General features: G+C 34.4%; 4 protein-coding genes across 8 annotated transcripts; 2 read left to right on the forward strand and 2 right to left on the reverse strand.

Moving 5' to 3' along the window:
• The first annotated feature begins 1,961 nt into the window (after positions 1–1,961).
• LOC140758620 (iron-sulfur cluster co-chaperone protein HscB homolog) lies at positions 1,962–5,651 on the forward strand. 2 transcript variants are annotated; one of them, XM_073094853.1, is made up of 6 exons: positions 1,962–2,467; positions 3,187–3,283; positions 3,381–3,470; positions 4,826–4,891; positions 5,077–5,145; positions 5,246–5,651. In XM_073094853.1, exons 1-6 carry the CDS (start codon positions 2,127–2,129, stop codon positions 5,381–5,383), a joined length of 801 nt encoding a protein of 266 aa, XP_072950954.1. In that variant the 5' UTR covers positions 1,962–2,126; the 3' UTR covers positions 5,384–5,651. The 2 variants fall into 2 exon arrangements, with proteins under 2 accessions (XP_072950954.1, XP_072950953.1); XM_073094852.1 differs by having other exon boundaries at positions 1,967–2,470; positions 5,246–5,648.
• Positions 5,652–5,705: 54 nt separating this feature from the next.
• On the forward strand, positions 5,706–7,253 carry LOC140758621 (fra a 1-associated protein-like). The gene is made up of 2 exons (XM_073094854.1): positions 5,706–6,130; positions 6,624–7,253. Exons 1-2 carry the CDS (start codon positions 5,907–5,909, stop codon positions 6,949–6,951), a joined length of 552 nt encoding a protein of 183 aa, XP_072950955.1. The 5' UTR covers positions 5,706–5,906; the 3' UTR covers positions 6,952–7,253.
• Positions 7,254–7,803: 550 nt separating this feature from the next.
• LOC140758830 (E3 ubiquitin-protein ligase RHF2A-like) lies at positions 7,804–14,129 on the reverse strand. Of its 4 annotated transcripts, none has more exons than XM_073095155.1 (9): positions 13,944–14,129; positions 13,399–13,578; positions 13,231–13,277; positions 11,957–12,019; positions 11,758–11,866; positions 11,263–11,654; positions 11,040–11,147; positions 10,633–10,948; positions 7,804–8,110 (listed from the first exon to the last, which is right to left on the reverse strand). In XM_073095155.1, the coding sequence occupies exons 2-8, from the start codon at positions 13,564–13,566 to the stop codon at positions 10,648–10,650; spliced, it is 1,188 nt and encodes a 395-aa protein (XP_072951256.1). In that variant the 5' UTR covers positions 13,567–13,578; positions 13,944–14,129; the 3' UTR covers positions 7,804–8,110; positions 10,633–10,647. The 4 variants fall into 4 exon arrangements, with proteins under 4 accessions (XP_072951256.1, XP_072951253.1, XP_072951255.1 ...); XM_073095152.1 differs by having other exon boundaries at positions 13,399–13,591; XM_073095154.1 differs by having other exon boundaries at positions 13,399–13,606.
• Positions 14,130–20,554: 6,425 nt separating this feature from the next.
• On the reverse strand, positions 20,555–21,615 carry LOC140759154 (uncharacterized). The gene is made up of 2 exons (XM_073095639.1): positions 20,908–21,615; positions 20,555–20,836 (listed from the first exon to the last, which is right to left on the reverse strand). The coding sequence occupies exon 1, from the start codon at positions 21,351–21,353 to the stop codon at positions 20,973–20,975; it is 381 nt and encodes a 126-aa protein (XP_072951740.1). The 5' UTR covers positions 21,354–21,615; the 3' UTR covers positions 20,555–20,836; positions 20,908–20,972.
• Positions 21,616–22,624: the final 1,009 nt, after the last annotated feature.

A 22,624-nucleotide genomic window follows, 5' to 3' on the forward strand; every position in this document is an offset into this window, starting at 1 on the left:
CAATCCGTTTTTTTTTTTCTGTATATTAAAATGTTTAATCTTCTAAATAAAATATATTTTGTCCTTAAAAAGAATAAAGCCTCGCTAAATGAGTCATTAAGTGAAGGTAGCAATAATAACTAAAGCTTGATCATATTATATCCTCTATGTATTAAAACTATGACTTAATTATTATGATTATTTTAATATACTCATTAATCTATATTTGATCGTGTATTTAAGTTAGGAAAAATATGTAAGATTTGGTTTTGACTTTCACCCAAATTATTGCTAAAGTTTTGTTTCATAACTTAATCTCGTAGTGAGAAATTTATTTTCAAAATCATTAACATCGATAGATTTTATAGAAGGTAAAATTTGGCTGTTATAATAATTTTTAATGTTTAGCATTTTAAATACCTAAATGAGGTAGACATAATTCTTTTGTTCATGTAAATAATTTGGTAACTCCCCCTGGCTCCTCTCCTAAAAGAAATGTTGGCTTCTCATTGACTTTCATAATTTCTTAAACTAAATAATATATAGATATTGATTCGAATATTATTCTTCAATTCATATTCATTTCCTCGTAGATTTATTCATATTTGGATACATATTTATATATTAAAGAAGCAAATATAAAAATTTCAATGGAACTGGATTGGGACTAAATGCTTGCACCGGATCTATGAGACATACCTTAACGAGTTTTAGCCTAATAACCCTAACCCATTTAGTTGCGAAATGATGAAAAATTAGAATTAGATAAAATGAGGATTTATTTTGAAATAAAGAAAATTTGTATTCCAATTCTAATATAGTGTTTCATTACAAAAAGAAGGATAAAAAAGTTGGAATAAAAATATCGGATAAGATGATGTGCGACTACAATATATAGTTGGAATATGATGCGAATCGAGTCAGATCGAATCACATCAAAAGGAGATTGGGCTCAATGGGTTGAGTCTAGGCTTTTATTTAATTAGCTAAATTCAGCTCTACGCAGTTTCAGAAAAATATTCATTGAATATTCTACACATATTGAAATAATATCAAACTAGTTGGATAACATCGCCAACCTCGAGATCTATAACTTTGATATTTATGACTTCTCCATATTCGAAATCTATTTGCGAGGAAACGAAGGTTAATCTGAGAAGATAAGGAAGACTGGTTTTGTTGGTTTGGTTTTAACTTAATTGTTGATTTATTAGAATTTATTTGGAGTTGTTTAACTTAGTGATGAGTTCCTAGGGTGAGCCTTTATATATATATGGAGGAAACTCTAATTAGAGTGGTATGAGGATGATCATCTTATTATTGAAATTGGTTTTAGCTTTATCTCCTTCTCTCTTTGTCTCTAGCCATTGGCGTCTTCTCCACCTCCCTTCTTTCACCGCCCAAGTATTTGGTCGGCTTCTTCTAGCCTCTAACATCTCTCTTCCACAACAATTTCTCCCCCTTCACACCACGAACTAACCCTAGCATCCATATAGCCATTGGAAGGCTATCAAGTTAGGATCTAAGTTTCAGAACCGTTGTGGATCGGATTAGGCCGGTTCGTAACAGAATAAAAGTAAAAAAAATGATCAAATTGATATTATTGTTGTCCAATAGTTTAATGCAAATAAATAAATAAATAGATTTTTTTTAGAAACATAAGAAATAGGTTTAAAATGAAATAATTTTTTTTCTACAATTATTATACTATCTTCTCGTGGTTATTTTCACAATTCTTAATCAAATATTTTTCACTATAAATATATTTTAAAGCGGTGATTTTAGTACCGAAGAGGGCAAATCGGTGATTTACATTTCAAAACAAGTGATCGAGTTATTCCGAATAAATTTATCCAAATGAAAACATAGAATAAAGAGTTCTTTATTCCGGAATAGCAAACTTATCAAACGGGGTGAAGAGTTCTTTATTCCCATACTTTTTGTAGGACAAAACTAGGAAAAGCCCAAGCCCACTTCGACGTAACGCCTGGTAGCATCCACGCACCACTCGATCACAAGCCCATTTAAATACTTAGGACTGCAGTCTCCGAGCGCAGGACGTCTCCCGCGGTCTGGTCTTGCACGCAAGTTGTTTGTAGAATTGTTGCAGAGAGCCCTCCGTTCTCGATCGTTGCCTACTCCAAGAAATGTGGAGCCGAAGGAGATTACTCACCTCCTCCCTCGCTCTCCTCCGCCGCGACTATCACTTCCCTGTTCGCCATCATCTCACACCCTCTAGGGTTTTCCATACCCGCCTTTTCCTCCTCTTCCCCTATCCCCTCGTCCGCCGCCGACCTTGCTCCTTCCGGGAATCTAAGGTCTGGGGGAAGTCTTCTTTCTCGTCGTCGGAGTCGGGCCACGCAGGAGGACCCTTGAGGTGCTGGAATTGCGGGGTCACATCGGCGGCGGTGAAGCCATTCCTGGCTTGTGGTTCGTGTGGAAGCGTGCAGCCTGTGGATCCATCAGTGGATTATTTCCGGATATTTGGGTTGTGAGTACTATTGGAAATCAATTTATTTAGCTCTTAGTGGATTTTAATAATATCTAACTCATCTTTTAGATCTCATGATTAATGAAAATTCCTTCTGTTTTTTAAAATATGGTAGATTCAGCATATACCGTGATATCCTAAAAAAGAATTATCGATAGAAATTCAATAATACTTGGGAATTAAAGCATACCAAAGCAAATTCACGTAATACAACTCTTACATTTAGTCGTTATATGTTTGCTTGTAATGGTCTATTGGATTGAGTTCTGATATGCTGAGGTGAACACACAATTCTACGATTTATGTTCCTGTGATAGCTATATGTTACCTCAGTATTCAGTAGTAATTACGAAAACTGGGAGAATGCCTACTTGGTTTGACAGTTGTGGTTCCATTTTTCACTTTTCTAGCAAGATAGAAGTTCAGGTTACAAGGTTGATCAGTTTCTGAATGTTCTGAAATTTGTAAATGTTCTAGTATTAGTGAGCCAAATATAGGAGTCTATTTTTTTTTTTCACTAATAGTTTGTTCTCTTGACTTGATAGACTTCCAGCTGAATATCTTATTTATATTCGTATTAACATGTCTGTATCTGTGGGGTTGATTGTTTGGAGGACTACAAGTTAAAGTCATTTCTTTGTTTGTAGGATTGGTACAGAAAGTGCGATGCTTAAAATGACTATATTAGCTAGTAAAGTTTCTTTTGGAATTCACAGGGAAAGGACATTTGACATAAAGGATGATAATTTAGAAGGCAAGTACAAGGATTGGCAGAAGAAGTTACATCCTGATCTTGTTCATACAAAATCTGAGGTTGTGGCGCATTAGATAACTTCATAGATAGACTTTTTCCCTTATAAATTATAGCAGATTATGTTGAGCTAACCTACTCTATTTCTCCTCCCGTTAGAATGAAAAAGCTTTTGCTGCTGAGCAGTCAGCCCGCGTGATTGATGCCTATCACACGCTCAGAAAACCTTTGTCAAGGGCATTATATCTGGTGAGTTTAGTATAATAATCTGGCTTTTGACATCTTATTTGTTGATTAATTGTTGTTTCATTGATGCCTAACACTTCATTTGTATGATGACTGTATTATTTTCTTATCTTTGGTAAGCTTACTGTAGTTTGCTTATAAAGAAGAGCAGACTGCCTACTTTTTGACTTGCAATTTCTTTTCGTATATTTACTACTGGAACATAGCACAATCTGCTTATGGGAAAAAAGTTGGGAAGAAGTGTAAGATATATCATGTAGAAATTCACCACATGTCTGCCATAAGAATGTGGCATTTTAGTACATATCAACTGTATTCGATTTTAGTATCTTTCAACAAATAGCATATAGGTACTTCAGAGCATCATTTGTGTTGGAGCAGAGGGGTTGGCTAAAATACCATTGCAAATGCCATATTGCAGGAATGCTTTTTGAAGGACGTTAATTTTTTTTCACAATTGTGCCCAGTGAGACTTATTTGGATTCTCATATCTTTATTACCCCTAGAAGCTAAGGAAGCACAAATATATACCGTGTACGTGACTGAAATTATAACCTGTATCACTTGAATATATTAGAAAGGCAAGTTGTAGATTTTTTTTTACCGGACAGTTGGTTGGTGACATGATGCCGCCTGTGCAAGCTTACACTTGCTGTAAGTCTATAATATCATTTAATAGCTAGTAGCAGTTTCTGATGAAGTATAAGGGGTGTGTTAGATAGCTGGCTAACCAGCATAAAGCTTATGTCAAGAAAACTAGGAAAATGGATCCTAAAGTAAATATAGATGAATGGAGAAGAATGATCTATACAGGTGACCCAATATAGTTGGGATTGAAGGTTGTGTTGTTGTTAGAGACTTACAGTTGGTTAGTGGCATGGCATGGCATAAACCAGGTGGAAACACATATTTGATTGAATGGATAATATTGTAGTAATGTAATTACTTGAATTGGGCCCCCTTCAGGATCAGCAAAAGGATAACATTTGGAGGTAAAAGGAAAAGTGCTTTGTTTCTTTTTAAGTAGATTTGAGCTGCTGAAAAATTATTTGATCTATGGTTTTTCAAAATTTTATTTCAAGACTCTAATGATGTATTAGTTCTCTCTCACATTCATTTTCTCAGACTCACTAGAAAAATCACACGGTTTGTGAATACTTGGCTTTGATGCATCCTACGTAATTGTGGGCACTACAGTACAGTTACCCCATCATTCATTTATCTATCTTCTCGAACTATGCATGCAAGTATAAGTTGTTGTTTGGGTAGAAGTTATGGACATTTGCTTGACTACTTTTCCTTGTGGATTGAAGAATATATTACCTAAGATTCATTTTTCTTGTGTTGGCTTGTGATAGTTGAAACTTGAAGGTATACAAGTTGATGAAGAGAAAACAGTTGCAGATCCTGATCTACTTGTTGAGGTACCCTTTATGGCTATTTTCAGTAGGATACTTTTTCTTTCGGTGCCACCTAGAATGGAAATCCGGCAGATCATTTATTATCATACCTATAGTTTATCCTACTTACTGGAAATTTGATATTGCTTTCTCCTTAGTTTCACAAATACTTTTATCAATAATTACAATTTGAAACCAATGCCATGCAGATGATGGAGATTCGTGAAGCTGTTGAAGAGGCCAGTGATTCTCAAACCCTAAAGCAGATACAATCTCAGGTTCAACAAAATCTCTCTTTTGAACATATATCTTAATATTTGTACTTGGCTGTACCTTTCATCAGCATTCTTACACTTTTCCCTGATTTGCCCAATCTAGGCACAAAAAAAGCTTGATGCCTGGTCAAATTCCTTCCAGGAAGCATTTAACAAGCAGCATTTCAACAGTGCAGTAACTTCCACACAAAGAATGAGATATTATGAGAAGGCAATAGAAGAAATTGTGAAGAAGCTCTAGTTTCAGCTCTTATTAATGCGCTTCGTAAAACCGGGCCACTTCCGGAGTTCATCAATCACAATGCTTTGTATTGAATGGGAGCTGTTTTTTTTTTCCCTCAATCTCATAATGTTCTGTAGCATATCTGTTTTGATAGGTATATCTTGCAGGAAATTTTGGTAATCAATAAAAGTTACATTTTCTCTTTAAATGTAGTTTATAGACATTATGTTGTAAATTTGCAAAGCTTCCAAATGCTGAATACTGGAATTTTCAAATAACTTCGTATTTTTCATAGATTACTATGTAATTGATAGGATTTTTCAGAGATTTTCATGAATCATATTCTGCAGAAAGATCAAGAAGATTTGGTTAAAAATAGTGTCTAAATTCGCATTGTGATTCGGGATGGTTCCATAGAAGTCGGCGGCAATTGTAACTTTCTTGCCGGTTTGCGTTATATAATAAGGATACCTCGACGAATAGAGTAAGACCACCGCTTTGCGTTCTAAGTCCACGTAGAGAGAGAGAGAGAGAGAGAGAGATGGGGTGGTGGAAGAGGGACGAGCCCTCGATTTCTCTCTCCTCCGGTGGGGATTTGGGCGACGCCCGTGAGTTCGTACACGCTGACCCTAGGTTGTGGGAGGGGGTCGCGTGCTCAGCGAGGAAGGTGGTGCGATCGAGCTGCAGAACGGAGGAGGCGGAGGGCGGGAGATTCATCCGGAAGTGCGAGAGGATCGAGGAGACGCTTAGAGACTGCGTCGGGAGGTAATCTTGCCGTCATTTCTTCCCATTTCTTGTCCATTTCAATCTGGGTTTCTTGAAACGCCGAGTGGTTGTTTCTTATCCCGATTGGGAGTTGGATTATCCCCTGTTACAAAAGAAACTATAAAGATCATATCACCTACTGTAATTCTAATCTTTCTTTTATAGATTTTCATGGCAAATTTAGCTTCTTCTAGAAATCATTTTCAATTTACCTTTTCGTGGCAATTCTAAAGATCTTCGCCGATTGTAAAAGAAATCTGTAAAAACGTTCTATGGTCTCCGTAAACCATCACTCTCAGACTAAAATTCTCACTTTTGGCTCCACCGATATCTTTGACAACAATATACGACTGGTTGCAGATGTGCTCGAGTTCATAATAATTACATGATCCTGTTATAAAATCTCGCATTGCCATGAAAATCTATTGTCTTTCTTCAATTTTCTTCCAGTTTTCTCCAGTGACGAACTAATTCCCTCTTTTTTCTAGTCTAGGTCTGTAGAGGTGGTTGAATCAAAAACCGAGCGCAGTGAAGAGGATGTTACGGATGAAGTGAAAAGAGGAGTTCCATCTTTTGGTTTTCCAACTAGTAGCAGTGAGCCCTTCACTTTTCCGGGGATTAGTAGCGATTTCCTACAGGAAGCCGAAGAGATGGTGGACGGCTTCTTTCAATCTTTCGGATTCCCTTCTAACCATGGTGGGGAACCAGCACCTTTTGGTGGGCAGAAACAAGAAGACAGGGGACTCGATAAAGATGCTCCAGACCAGCCGATCGAGTCGTCGATTTATTCAGAATTTTCTGGGAAGATTAGAGATGTATAGTGTAACAATCTAGTGCTGTTCTACTATCCTTTTGCCTCAGATTTTTCCCTCAAGAGTTGAACATGATTTACCTTGTTTCTCGATCAGGGAATGCTGGGAAAAACCTTTCATTTGTGAAGTAAAACACTCTGCTGTTGTACGTACTTGGTTTTTGCTGCAGGTTCTGTTTGTTGATAAATGAAAGAAGATTGAGATATAAATGGGCAAGCAATCCGCTGTTACTCCTCGTGGCATATATAGTTCGAATCTTGTTCTTCTTGTATTCTGAATAAGTATCTCTTGTTCATTGGAACGAAGTAGGAATTCATTACCAGCTTCGTTCACAGTTAGATTCCAAACAGCAAATATGATTACAATAGAACTCCACCTAGTGCCCAATTAATGTCTCGAAGAGATTGACATGGAATAACGTATCTCTTAGCAGCAGTTAAAGCTCGTATTATATAAACTCTTAAAATAGCATATCCACAGCAAAGCAAATTATGATACGTATAGGTAATAGATAAGAAGGCAAACTCCCTACGAAAACATTTATGCGGTTCTACAAATAAATCACCTCAGCAATTGACTACTTTAGTAAAAGGCACTATTGTTCAATATAAAAGAAAATGCTACACTTATTAGCAATCCTGGAGGGAAATATAAGGGTGCAATCACCTATTTGGACATGAAGTATGAACAAAAAAACTCAGGTAAGAGTAAAGAAAACGAATGAGTAAAACAGCAGGCCAAAACAAACACAGTTTTACTAGGTTGTCAGAAGAGGAATTTTTCTAACATCAAACCCGATGAGATGATGTAAAACTGAAACTGCTGAGGAAGATAAAAGAGAATCAACAAAGATCTTGCAACTAGCAAGGACAAGGATCAATCTTTGTGTGATTGTTTATTATCATCAATTATGTGATAGAAATTATGATCTCCAGTATACTCCAGAGAGAATAATATACATATTATTTTATTTGCCAACTGCTGCACTATCAACATAATTTTCACAAAGTAGCAAGAGGCAGGTAAAGATATCAAAAGGAGGCTCTGATTGCTTCTATTAGACAGATGTGAAGGAACAAAACTTCTGCAGTTTTTATAAAATGGTGAAGCATTCGAGCATTTTCAACATCACAGCATCATAACTATAGCGATAGCAGAACTGTAGAACCTGAAATAATGTAACCATGCAGGGAGTTAGAAGCATTCAAATAAAAAAAAAATATTTTCTAGATAAATCAAATTCTTTTTCAGAATTAAAGATCATATCTAACAGCAACACTTATCTACAAGCCTTGTTAGATCTTAGACCCTAATGACGGTCAAATAAATGAGGAGCCACAAATAGTAATCCAAAGGCAAATAAAAAATTGAGGGGCCCATACTTGAAAACTAAATTGAAACTTATTTCTTATTTTTTATCTTGTTCTCTTTGTCACAAGAGACTGCAAGATGCCTTGTCAAGACCCCCAATAGTTTTCAGAAGGATAGGGTTATATGATGCACACAAAGTATTTAGACATCATTCAAATTATATCTCTAGCTTCTCCACACATAACATATAGAGATGAATCCCTACTTGATGGTTGCTCTTAACTTTCAGTCCTCAAACAGAAGCAGCTAGGTAGGTGACTCAACACACTGCCTAGCCTTGTAAGATTCAAGCAAGCCCACTCTTACTGATCTGCATAGAACCTGGAATTAGTTTCTAAAACTCAAAGACAGTCCTAAATCTTTGCTGTTTTTTTTCTCATTCAAATTGTACTTCAACTGAGCCCATACAGTCGGGAAAAGGCTCAGTTGGCAATGACAATTATGAAAAAGAGGGGGAGAAAAGACAGCAATAGGAAAGAAGTCTGTCTTCTATTTTCCATATCTTGAATATTGGCCTCATCACCATTCCATGTTAAAAGTACTGTCTCTCCCACTAGACATGTACATGAAGCATCCCAAATGTATATAAAAGCATTTCTAGTAAAAAGTTGGATGCTCGAATATGTGTGTGACAAATTATTTAAGAAAAGGAAGACATGAGAAAATGACAAGGCAAATAGATTGGTGTATCAGCACACAATTCTCATACCACATGGAACTACAGCCTATCCCACAAGGAAATTGAATGACAGAAAGCAACCAATAAGAATGGTTCTTTGCAGATCCATCGCTCTACTTTATTCTTCAAACCATTTCCTCCATGACATTTCCATTTTCTGACTTGTTGAACTCCCAATTCATACTTAGTGAAGAAAGACTTACTCATTCCCAATCCTCCTATTTATGAATTGAAATATATTTCACCTTATTTTTTATGTAAACTAGATTTCCACAAAGAAAACTGGTCTAATTTTCGTTGTACAACCTTGTACTCCTAACAACACCAAAATAGATATATTAATCAAGAAAAGTAATTGTAATCCCCGAAGGACATAATCTGTTCTTCCAACCAGAAATCTTTAGAAGCAGTTATAAATGAGAGATGGATAACTTTGATTATGTATGAGAAGGGAGTCTACCAAAAACATATAAAGAATGATGTATTAATTGGTTAGAGATTAGATTAAAGTGATGCTATGTTAAGCTATTGACCCATTGTAATACTCAATTTGATACATATAAGTATAGAAGTATTTAACAATATACCATTTTATCTCTTGGGACTTCCTGTTCTTTAATTCTTGTCTAATTGATCTTGACATGAAACATTATTAATTAAATTTATTTTATTAAACTTTATGTAATATAGAAAACTAGAAATATTAAATGAGAAAAAAATTGCTTGAGAGCTGCTTTGGGTTTTTTGAGCCTGATGGCATGAAACCTCTTGGCTGTCATTTACCCACTGAGCACTTTTTGGAACATTGTGTAGAATTACAATATGAAACCCTACACATTAAAAAATTACAAATGCAATTTGCCCAATTCCAAGCAAAAGTCATGACTCAAAACTAAATAACATATAAAACTTGATAGGAAATATTACTCATTACATTTCTTTTATTTAATTGGATGTAATATAGGCAACCTAAATTAGAAAATTTTCTTGAGGACTGCAATGGTTCATAGTGCCAGACATCTTCTGCCTGGCACCATAAACCTCTTTACTGCCATTTGCCCACCAAGAGCATTTGGCACAGTGGGTAGGATAAAACAATGGAACTCCACAAACGACAAAGTTATCAACCCAATTTACCCAATTTCAAGCAAAGCTCATAACTCAAAAATGATTACTGTATACAACAAGTGTCTATCACTCACAATAGACTATTGAATGCAGCAAGTGCCATCAACAGTTGACTTCTTCCTCCTACATTAATAAATTTATGGGATAGCAAAAACCTATAGGCACCAAAAGAGTTGATCTAATCCATGAACTCTAACAAGAGACAAATGAGGTTGGACATAAAATTAAACCAATATGGTTATACTGCAACTGTAATAAAAGATTTCCATGCAACCAAACAGATTTATAACAAGCAGAATTCTTAATTTGCATATGAAAAATAGTCAAGATGCTTAGGCTAAGTGAATACTTCTTGAAGAAGCAGGTAAATGCTAACAATACTTCAAAGAACCATAATGAAGAGGCTCCGTAAGTAATAATTTGGACTTGCAATTCGATAATTAGCAACTCATACTTGAGTTCTAATTGTCAACAACTTCAAAAATCAACAGCAAGGACATAAAAGGCATCACCTTATGTAGAGTATGCTATTTTGAACCAGAACTTGCAGCACAAGAAGTTGATGAACTAGCATCATTAAGAATACCAGTTGTGTTATCTGATGTAACCCTCTCATTAGCTGTCTCTGTGGGCAATCGAGTTGGGGCAGAAGTAGGTGATGATCCAGGTCGGTCCCTTGTTTCAAGGCGCTCCATCATGCGTGAGACAGTAGCAATTCCTGCATTGACCTCTCTCCTGACCTCAGACCCGAGATCTGATATAGCATTATTTCTAGAGAACAACCTCTCCTTCCATCCTCTTGTGCTCTTTGTTATAGAGTCTTTGTATCTAATGCACCACAAAATTACAGCCAGGAAATTCTGTAACCAAATGTCTATTTTTCCATCTATCAAATTGGACATACACAAAACAAACCTACCTTGTTGAGACTGCATTGAGACGAGACTTTACAGACTCTGAAAAGGAATGGAAGTCAGATGGTCCTGCTCTGTCTTGTCTAACAGGACTGGATTGACCAGCAGGGTTCCTGATTAAATAATAATATAACACAGATTTAAAGTTCTAAATGATAGAACAAAAATATATTTTTTTTAAAAATAACACTAACTTTACTAGGTTATGAGAAATACTGGATGAAATACCGGTTATGAGTTGGACCAGGACTATTAGCAAATGTAGCACTGCTGATGGATGGCAAGGTTGCAACTTGATCAGCATGGCCAAAGTTTACCTGTGAGGCCTGGTAAGGAGGTCCTTCTTCCACAGCAGCAGTGGATATTAGAGGACTAGGAGCAATTAAAGCAGGGACAGGATCATTTTCGCCTCTATCAACAGAAGATGTAGACAAAGAGCTAAGAGAAGGAGGGCCCTGAGTCGTTGAGAACACGAGAAATTGTGAACGACCATGAGCTCCTGCTCTACTACGTAACCCCTCTCTTCTAGCAATGTGGTGTGTTCTACCCATGGCAGCTGCGGCAGCCAAGTGCTGTATAATACGCTCTTCAAGTTCATCATCATCTGCACCTACTGGTAGCTGAAATGAAATTCGGTGCACTATGTTAAAAAAACCCTAAATAAATGAATGGAAAAATCAGAAAAATGTGTAAGAAAGAAATGTATGGTAGATAGAAATATACATGTTGCAACTCAAAATCTCGAAGCACTGGATGATGAAAAATGGCAGCACTGCGTGACCTATTGACCCTAACACTCCTTTCCTGTTGTATAGCTTCAAGTAATTCTTGGCTGAAAAATAGCAAAAACTAACTCAAATAATATATTGAAATAAAAATAATAATGAGGGTCTTCCAGCAGACTCAAATATATTAGTTAAACCTGGTAGGATCCTTCAAGCTGATGGGCTGCCAACACATGGGGCACTGGGAGCTTCTCTGGCACCTAAGCAACGAGCCAATTAGAATATCGAGATAAATGGAAGACAACAGCAATTATTGACTCCTTACTTTCATGAAGATCTCGCATAATTGCTTTACTTGCAAATAGACTGGGTTAGAAAGCTAACAAGAGGTAAGAATTCATGTATAACCACAAAGAAGAAAGAAAGATATGTATCATATTGTCACAGTGTCACCTACTCCCAACAAAATCATGTCAAGTTATTCTCCAAATAACTAGAGGTCATAATATGAAGTAAGTATTTAACCAAAAAGAAATCTGAACTGACCAGTCTGGCATCAAGACTCAAGCAGTTTACAAGTAAAAAGTAATGGTCTATTAATGTAATATCAAGGAGATAAATTCCAGGATCTTCAACTGTTTATCTTGTAACTTCTGTAGAGAGAGAAAAAAAAGACTAATACCATAGCAGATAATACAGTCATAGGGAATTTAAAAGGCACAATGAGTTCTATATATTTATTTCCAGTAAGGAAGACGAGATTTTACCAAGGAACTATATGTTAAGTTTGAAAACGTAAAAATAAGCCAAAGTGCAGAAGGGAAAAAAGCACTGAACCGACAATAGAGAGTTGATCAACAAGATATTTACAAACTCAAAAGCAAGGTCCCATACTTCCACTTGCTCACTCCTCCAGTCCTCCTTGCCAGCTAACATTGTGGATGATACTATGTTACATAATAACATAATATGTTGCAGTCACGACACTCAGTGACGAAAATTGGTTTCCAGTTCTAAAAGTACAAAATGAAATTTTGATAACGTGAAATAACTTCCATAAAACCAAGAAATGAATGCATCTTTCATTTCGTTAGTAAACACATTGCACCTAGGCATGACAGCGTGAAATAACTTGGTTAGTATATTTCACGTTACCAAACTTGGTTTGATAATATGAAATAACTTCCCATAAAATCAAGAAAGTAACTACATCTTTCATTTGGTTAGTAAACGCATCGCAACTAGGCACGACAGCTACAATATGGCTTTCACGAACCAGATCGCAAAATCTATTAAAAAAAAAACTCCAGAAAGAACTGCACGAAGATGGTATTATAGAGACACAATAAGAAACCTATACACTAAATAAACCTAAGTTGGATACCGCAACATATTTGAAACACAAAGAACAGCAAAATCCTCCAAATAATAACCATCAAATAAAAACTGGTTATAGCAAGGCAGAGAATACCATTCAAGAATGCATTGCAGATGAAACTCGTGCTTGCAACTGGTCACCTGGACAATAAACAGAAACATGCACGCTAAGAACAATCTAAATAACCATAATGTAGGCTCAAATAGAAGCATGGCAATCAAAGTTACACCATCGTTATAAAAAAGACAATTTATTTCTTACCGTGGCAGGATCGCTGTCACAGAATGCTTCAAGACATATGCTGCACGAATCATCACAGGCATCTTGAATGCCCCCTTCCACGAACGCAGCGGCTGATTGCAAGTGACCCTCCATCTCAGCGGTCTTCTCCATCTCAGCCGTCTTCTCTATTTCAGCAGTCTTCTCCATCCTTCACCTCCCCTATCGAAGATTTCTATCAAAACACCCACTAATATCAATCAATAAAAATCAACATCCTTGCATCGATTTCAATCCTCGATAGCAGCAAAAGCAGCACCTTTATTAAAGAAATACGCACGTTTCACCCCCTCCTCCTCCCAAAAGTCCAGAAAAAACGAATATGTCGAACGTGCAGAGCAATCAATCCACACAAACAAAAGCGGCAAGCGGAAATAATTTAAGAAAACTCGATCGAATCAAAACAAGAACCCCAAAATCTATTACAAGGCGAGATGGAAGCGGTTGGAAGCAAGGGATCCGCTTAAAAAGGGAATCGGAAGGAAAACATCAGAAAAGGGGGGAGAGAAAGAGAAATCGACGCGTACCTCGCGTCGCCCTAGTCTAGGGTTTCCAGAGAATTGGGCGTTTTAGTCAATAGATAGCTCGAAATCCATGCCAGAAGCGATGATTTTGTACGAGATGCGACAACTAGGGCGAAGGTGAAGCGAGGAGAAGGGGGGTGGGGAGACGAAGGTGGTTCTCTCTCTCTCTCTCTCTCTCTCTCTCTCTCTCTCGGAAAAATAATATGAGATTAAATGGTCAATTTAATATTTTTTTGTGGAGCGAGATATTATTTCCGTCACTAATGGAGGACATCATGCCATCATGGGGTCATGGTATCAAGAGCCGGATCTAATCCTTGGGAGTAACTAGGATTTGTTATCCGTCAAAGGGTAAGATCGTAATATGCGAAATAAATATATATAGCCAACAACCCAACGCTACTACTACTTAGGTCGCCTTGGTCTAATGCTTTGAAACTTCTCCTTTGACGTCCTCAAAATCCTCTAATTACCAAAGTCTTTTTCGGGTATATTTTTATTTAGAAAATTATATAAATTACACCCTGTGTTTTATCTATTTTGATATTCATCCTTCGTATTTTAAAAATTTATAATTTAACCCCTCAATTTCTGGTAATTTTTATCTAACTACTAAATAATATTAATTAAATTACTAAAATATTCTTATCTCTTTATCCCTTTATCATCTTTCTTCCAACCACTAGTACGTGGTTGCCGCCTCCTCTTCCTCTTCTTCTTCTCCTATTATATCAATTTCGTAAGAAAGATGAGAAAGAATAAGAGAATAGAGGAGACATGAGTAATTTAAATATTTTATAAAATATTTAGTATATTATAACGGAATAATCTTTTTATCCTAGAGTGTTAAATAAAATATTTAGTTAATTGTCTCTCAATCTGTTTGATAAAAATCTAACGTTTAAAATCCTTATGTATATAATAGGAATGAAGATATTACTAGTTTAGAAAGTAATTATTATTATTTAAATATATTACCTTACACATTTTTTTAATAATTATATTATCTTAATATTTATTAAGTAAAAAATATATATTCCTTAATCGAGAGTAATGTATATATATCAAAAAAGAGATATTGATGTCTTTTACAATTAACATGATGAAAATTAATTACATTTTATCTCTTTGATTATTTTTTATTTTTTAGATATATCTCTCATTAATTTAATATTGATTTAAATTAAATTTTAACAAATTGAGATAGATAATTATATTTAATTTAAAGTTTATCTCCAAAGAATCAAATTTAAATTATTTAATATTAAATGATTTCTCTAATAATTCATAATCATATCTAAGATAGAAATCTTAACGGGATAAAATAACGTATAATCCGAAAGCTTCTTAACTAATATGCCTTGTTTTAAGTTAATGTGAGCACTTATTTTATATTGTAGAAGTAATTGTTTATCAATCGGTTTGATGAAAATCTAACGGTTAAAATCCTTAAGGGTATAATAGAAATGCAATAAATTTAAAAGATACTATCGGTTCAAAGGTAATTATTATTTTTTCAATATATTGCCTTGCATATTATTTTTTAATAATTATATTGTTATAATAATTTATCAAGTAAAAGACATATATATCTTTAACTATGAGTAATGTATATATATCATAATAAGGGTATTGATATCTTTTTATAATTAACTTGATGGAAGTTTAATTAAAATTTAATCTATTTTATTATTTTTATTATTTATATATATCTCTTGTTAGTTTAAGATTAATTTAAATTAAATTTAATAACATATAGAGATAGAAAATCATATTTAAATTGAAGTCTATCTCTAAATAATCAAATTTAATATTTTAATATTAAATAATATCTCTTATAATTAAAGCATAATCATATCTAAGAGAGAGAAATCTTAACCGGAGAAAGAAAAATGTAATCCCAAAGAACGAGGGGTATTAAAGTATTTGCCTAATATATTTACACTGGAATAAATGAAAGGTATAATTAATTATAATTATTCAAGGGTGTTAAACAAATTTTAATCACTTACAACAAAATTGTCGCAATTTAATGCCGTCCACTAGGGTTTTATTTTTTATTTTTTTCATTTAATGGTTCTTTTGTTACTTATTAGTTTTAGGCTTTTGTAACATTTATAATTTTTGCAATTAAAATTCATTTTTATATACGTTATTTAATCAAGACTAATTCAAGTTTGATTCAATTAAAGCCTAACTCGAATTGAAATTGAATTAATTAAACTTTCACCCTAAATTTAGGCTCGAAATTAATTTCAAATCAAACTTAATTAGAGCTCGGCTTAATTATAACCCTAGACTAACTAACATTTTGAGCACTTAGATCTTCGTCTAAAGACTCATATTAATTATATGTATTACACATTACATAATGTTAATTTCATTGGGCCAAGCATAATCGAGCTAATTCATAATCAAGCTCGCCTCGAAATCAATTTCGAGCCTACTTCAACTTATCTAAGTTTGAATCAACTTAATTTCAAGCTAAGTTTCATTTTGAGTCTTCTTTTGAAAACTTATTGTCCCTTGCAAATTTTAAGGAAGAATTGAGTCCAAGAATTAATTGCATTGATTCTTATCTTTGTTTTCACTTTGATGCTTGTTGGAATTAGACCCAAAAAATTAAAAAGAAGTATTAGTTGTAAAGACAGTTGAAATTTTTTAGAGAGGAGATGGAAATTAGGATATGAGAAATCATAAGTAAATCTAATCAAAATTCAGCAGAAGACAATAACATATTAAATCAAAGAACCTAAGTAAGTATGGCAAATACTCATAAGATTATATATATATATATATATACTTAAAAAATCCCTATCAATCATTAGTTACCATGGATCACCAATTCTACCAAAACCTTAATATAGATGAATAATTGTTAATCATCAAGTTTTAATGGACAAATATAATCTCTCCACTTTGGCAGTAAAACTCAAAGGGATTTTATATGGGAGTTCTTTAAATATTTTTTACTTTAGGAATAAGATCAATTTAAAAATATGTATTATCTTTGTTATTCTCCCAATAAAATATTTATTTTAGGAATAACAATTATTATGTTTACTTACATTTTAGAATAATAGTGTAATAGTTATCTTTGACGTGATATAAAGTGAAATAAAAATATAAGAAAATTATGTCTTATTTTTTATAAAATTATTATGAATACTCTTTAATTTGATATAAAATACAATATAATTTTGATAAATAATATTTATATTATAGAAAAAAGTTACTATAGCGTTTAGCTGTTAATTCTAAAATAAAAGAGTTGTGAAGGCTAAAAAAAGGCTTTCGAAAGGCGAAAAATACAGTAGCTTGTCCTTATACGTGAAGAATTAGGGTGAAACATTCTTCCAATATGATTAAGACTTTTCAAAATATGAGACGATCATTATATAAACTTTTTCCGCATCAAACTTAGATTAATCAAAACTACTCAAATCAAAAACTCTCTTCTTTGATAAAAAGATTAGTACACTTTGATGATCCTGATTGCATACCTCAAAATGAAGGGATTTTTCATGAATAAGCACAGTTTATTATTGGTAAAGGAGAAAGTTTCTTAAGTTTCCATGATCACCATGTTTTCCTATTCTTATCAACCGAAGTTCTTTGGGTAGAATTCATGGGATTGAATGGCTTCAATTAGACAGACAGACTTCAACCGTGTAGATTCCACTAAGAAGTCTTTATAAGACGAGTGGAGAAGATGGAAGGAAAGGAAAGAAACAAAAGGAAAAAGTAAGTCTTTTGGATGACTTCCTGAGCTTGGATCCTCTGTAGCTCCTGCTGCAAAATGATTTCTTGCAATTGGGTTACTTGGCAGTACGGTGACCAACCAACTACTGTGAAGTTGATAGTTATCTTCTCTGTGACTAAGAAGTTCGTGAGGTTGACTCTAATCTTAAATAATTATTTTAAAAAATTTATTTGGTGGTTTAGCGGCTTGCTATGTATCTAAATAGGGTTGGCATTTTGTTCGGCTTATGTCTAACCATCGGGCTCTTAAATGATTGAAAAAAAAACTTGTCAATACATGTTACGAATCAGATATGGATTGATATGGATGTAAGAAAATTATGAAATTTTTATAAGTGATAGCCTCACGAGTTAGAGATCTTTTAGCTCTAATGTGATTCTGAGGTAATAATGAAAAGTTAAAAATAAAATAGTGGATGAATGTCGAAACTAAATATATTAATAATTATCTTACGTTGTGACTAAACATAATAATTAGTCATAGTCTAAGGTTTGAAACTTGCAAGAATCCAGGATCAAGATCTACTTCTATGAAGATAAATGCGATTTAACAGCTACAATATAAATGGTAAATGCTCACTGATAATTAACCTATAAGCTCTCCTATTTATTGGAGTAGAATCATAGCGAATTAGATCCAATTTGTAATATTAGATTTATTCATTTTATTTAAAATTTAAAATAATAAGTAAATCTAACTAATTAACTCAACTCAACTAACTACTCCTGTAGTCTGATACGATCATATCGGTACCGTGACCGACTATGCCAAACCAATTATTGGTACATTCTAAACTCTTAGATAACCTACCCTATGGGTTTATTCGGATTTGAATCCAATTCTATTGTGTGCTCCAAAAGAAAATATCTATCTTTTTTATATATATATATATATATATATATATATATATATATATTATTTAACAACATGGATTAATTTTCACTCAATTCACTCTAGCATATAAAATTCTAGAAAGAATTATTCAAATTTATTCGTGGTGATATTTTAAAATTTTCTAAATTACCCTCGTCCATACTCACCATGAGCTCAAATTAACGATTTCATTCTCGTATGCATATAATTATGTTTTAATTCTTTCTTTTTTTATTTTAATTTTAAAATATTTCCATGTCTATAGATATTTGCATTGTTCTTTTAACAAAAATATTTTGATAGAAAACAGCAACCTTCGTCGGCGTAGTTCGATTGCTCATCAGCCAATAGCATTCTTAAAAGATAAAGTTCAAATGCTCATACACTGATTTTAATCCAATTAGATTATTTTGATTGTTGTTTGGATGAAGGATTAATCAATTTTGAGTCATTAGAGTTAGTCTCCAAATAAAGATATAGAGATTAGCCTCCAAATAAAATTGTGGAGAGCAGCTACATTTAAGGCATTGAAGAATATATTGATTATTTTCAATCTTCTCATATCTCTTTGATTTTTTGTCGTCTCTTAATCTTCTTTCATCTTCATCTTGTTCCCTCAAGCCAAGGTCGTCGACCGTCGTGCTACTCTCTCCATCGTCCACCAATCCTGCTAGACTCATAGGGTTAGGTACTTCTCCTTCCTCTTCCCTTCTAAATCTCGTACCTACCCAACGACAACATCATCTCTTCATTATCCCTTCAACTTTCACCCTCTCATCTCCACCAATTACATCACTAAACTGCCCACCACCATCACCACAAAATAAGTCAATTCGCATCAATCGGTATCAAAGCTCAAAGACCTTTAAGGCTGGGCCACATATTAACATTTGAGTGTTGTAATAATAGTATTAGAGTGTTAATTAAATACTTTTTGCCTAGTTCACATCAAATAACAACATTAGAGTGCAGTAATGACAATACTAGGATGTTAATTAAATACTTTTTGTTCATTGGATGAGGTAATGTTCTAACCATAAAAAAAGTTAATAACGAAGGGAGGTTCTTAAAAAAATTCCCTATAAAAAAAATAACCATGGGATCTATTTCTAAGGAATTTTCCAGCATGATTCTCATGAATCTCGTCTCCTTGCAAATCTCTCTTTATGGGCTTCATCTTTTCATACCCTCAATAGCCTTATAAAATTTGTTCTTTGGGTGGCAGTCTTTATCCTTCTGCTACTCTCTCTCTCTCTCCTTTTATTACTCACTGTTTATCTAAATAGTTCATATGGTTCTGTTTCTTAGCCTCCGAATAGCTCATATTTCATGAATACATACATAGATGTGATATATAGTGTGCTAAGAATATTATGTTCAGAATAATTCCATATGTTATTCTAGACACCATCAGCAATAAGCATAATGCGTGTTAAGATTGACAAATATATCTATCTTTTTCCCTTAGAAATACTGAAAATTTAAGAAATAATCTCAAATACTTATTCCGTTAGGCTTAAATAGTTATATAATATATTTATTCTTATAACTTTTTAAAAAAAATGGGAAAAATTTAGTTACTCCGAACTTGATTATCTAGTTCCATTTTTTAGTCTTAATTTTAAAAAATAAATTTAATTAGATATAAAAAATAAAAATACTCTAAACTTGATTAGCTAGTCTCGTTTATTAGTCTTAATTTTTTAAAAATTTAATTTAATTAGATATAAAAAAATAAAAAATATATTTAGCTACCGAATCAGAATCAAGGATTCCTAAACCAGTTCAAAAGGGATTCCTAAATTTAAAGCAAAGAAGACCTAATAATCTCAGCTTTTTTTTCATCTATATAAAGTGGGGGGAGATATTTTCAATAATTAAAATGATCTATGTGTCGCTCTGCAAAAGAATAGTAATAATAATACTTTAGAAAGTCTAAGTATAATTATCTCTTAATTAAAAGATAAATCACTATTGCAATCGAAAAAAGTATCAATAGACACCAATGATATCATTATGTTCCAAATGGAAAGCCATAAGTTTGCCCTTGAAACCAATAACTACGTACAACTACTCATATGATAAGTTACATATATATATATATATGTATATGTATATACAAATATAATGACATCTTTGACTCACAAATTTAATTCCAAATCCACTCAAAATCCTAATCCCCACGAGTTATAATTTCCACCGCAATAATCTTGGTCAAATATTTATCTTCAAACTACTGCCGCAGTCGTCATCAAAAGAACTAATAAGACAAAAAAAGATAATTATATCATTAAAATCCTCATGGCAAAGAACGAGGATTGAAGAACGCACCTATTTTGACTATTTCTTCACAATTTTCATCCGAATGACGACGAAGGGCAAAATCGTCATTGCCGTTACTCCCTCTGCGACGAGCTCCGCCAGAAGCCGGCGCCGTGGAACTTCGCCCGCATCTCCTTTTCCATCTCGTACAACTCCGCCCTCGTCAGCCGCGCCTCGCCGGAAACCCTAGCCACCGCCTCGTGGAGCCGGACGCCCTCGTCCACCTCCGCCTCGTCGCCGCCGCCTTTGGCGGCTTCAGCCGTCTTCCTCTTCTTCCTCCTCGCCCTCATCGCGCGGCGGCATATCCCGGCCGGTAGCCTCACCACCGCGAGGACCACCAGGTCGACCACCGCGCACGGGCAGCAGCAGCACACGGCGGTGCAATCCGCCGCGGTGCCGCCGGCGATCTCCGCAAGCCGCCGCCCCGGAGGCGGCGGGGACTCCGTGCGCCACATGATCGCCCGCCGGTTACGATCGATCAGAGGCCGGTCGATCTCATCGCGGGGGAATCGGACGACGACGGCGGCGGCAGCGATTGGTGTTTCTTCTGAGGTTTCAAGAATCTACAGTATATTGAATGGGGAGGGGAGGATGACGTGGCGAGTTTGTCGCCGGGGAACTCGAACCACCCCCTGCCCCCTTCGGTTTGGAGAACGAGAGGGCAGAGGAGGAGAACCGCTAAAAGAGAGAGAGAGAGAGAGAGAGAGAGAGACACACACACACACACACACCTAAAAAAAGAGGGTTTATATAATTATATGCCCACAAAAAAATTGGAACGTTGGAAGTTAATTATATCCTTTCTTTTCTCTTAAAATAATTACACTCTCGAAACTTCTAAATTATTATTCATTTTTATATACATAATTTTTTTTAATAAATATTTAACTTCTAAAGAAAAAAAATATATATATCAAATAACTATTTTATCCTCTATTTTTCTATCTTTCTTTCTTTCCTTAGAATAAGGGTAGAAAGGTTACTATATGATCACATATTTTATTTTAACGGAAGAATACTAACAAAATGGGTATTTGGGACTTTTTTTATTTAAGAAAATTAATGTGCCATAAAAAATAAAAATAAAAATAATGGAGTCCATATGAAAATGAGGGGGTTTGGTACGTAGAGACAAGGGTGATTTGGAAATAGTATGGCTAGAAGAAGGACAAATCGAGAAGGGAAGGGCTTCTGGAAGGGAGTGGGGTCACTTTGCAAGGACGAGAGAACACTGAACAGGGATTGGTGGAGGGAAGTGGGGCCCGTTGAGCTGGACACCGCGGATGATGCGTCGGATTGGATGTGACAGGTCTTGAATTCTTTTTTCTTATTAATTACATTTTAATTCTGTATTATCGCTTCTTATCGCTTTCATCCTCTTGAAAAATAAAGTAGATGCTAAATACCCTTCATTAGAAATTTTGTTAGAAAAATTGACTAATTAATTAGATAGATAAAAAATAATCTTATTTTCTCTTCCCCTCTCGTGTTTGAGTTGGATTTAGGTTAAAGAAATATTTTAGTACGTATTAATTTTAAAGTATTAATATATATTATTTTAATTGTAAGTATTAATTTTAAATTTTTCTCTAACTATTATTATTTTGTAATTTATTTACTTTTTTCTTGTACGTGTCATTTTGTATGAAAGAGACTGCACAAGTGATTGTTCCCTAAAAGTCAGAAAGAGGTGATTGTTCCCTAAAATTCAGAACCAATCATTCTC

The sequence above is a fragment of the Typha angustifolia genome, chromosome 4 (genome assembly GCF_048772165.1).
Source record: "Typha angustifolia cultivar Huaian chromosome 4, ASM4877216v1, whole genome shotgun sequence".
NCBI classification, from domain to species: Eukaryota; Viridiplantae; Streptophyta; class Magnoliopsida; order Poales; family Typhaceae; genus Typha; species Typha angustifolia.

Excerpts from the sequence above, each read along its gene's own strand:
- LOC140758620 (XM_073094852.1), top strand. The coding sequence starts at position 2,127 with ATGTGGAGCCGAAGGAGATTACTCACCTCCTCCCTCGCTCTCCTCCGC. Across the intron at positions 2,471-3,186 it reads TATTTCCGGATATTTGGGTT|GGAAAGGACATTTGACATAA; the intron begins GTGAGTACTATT and ends TGGAATTCACAG. Across the intron at positions 5,146-5,245 it reads TAAAGCAGATACAATCTCAG|GCACAAAAAAAGCTTGATGC; the intron begins GTTCAACAAAAT and ends TGCCCAATCTAG.
- LOC140758621 (XM_073094854.1), top strand. The coding sequence starts at position 5,907 with ATGGGGTGGTGGAAGAGGGACGAGCCCTCGATTTCTCTCTCCTCCGGT. Across the intron at positions 6,131-6,623 it reads CTTAGAGACTGCGTCGGGAG|GTCTGTAGAGGTGGTTGAAT; the intron begins GTAATCTTGCCG and ends TTTCTAGTCTAG.
- LOC140758830 (XM_073095155.1), bottom strand. The coding sequence starts at position 13,566 with ATGGAGAAGACTGCTGAAATAGAGAAGACGGCTGAGATGGAGAAGACC. Across the intron at positions 12,020-13,230 it reads CTGCAATGCATTCTTGAATG|GTGCCAGAGAAGCTCCCAGT; the intron begins GTATTCTCTGCC and ends CTCGTTGCTTAG. Across the intron at positions 11,867-11,956 it reads AGCTTGAAGGATCCTACCAG|CCAAGAATTACTTGAAGCTA; the intron begins GTTTAACTAATA and ends GCTATTTTTCAG.
- LOC140759154 (XM_073095639.1), bottom strand. The coding sequence starts at position 21,353 with ATGTGGCGCACGGAGTCCCCGCCGCCTCCGGGGCGGCGGCTTGCGGAG.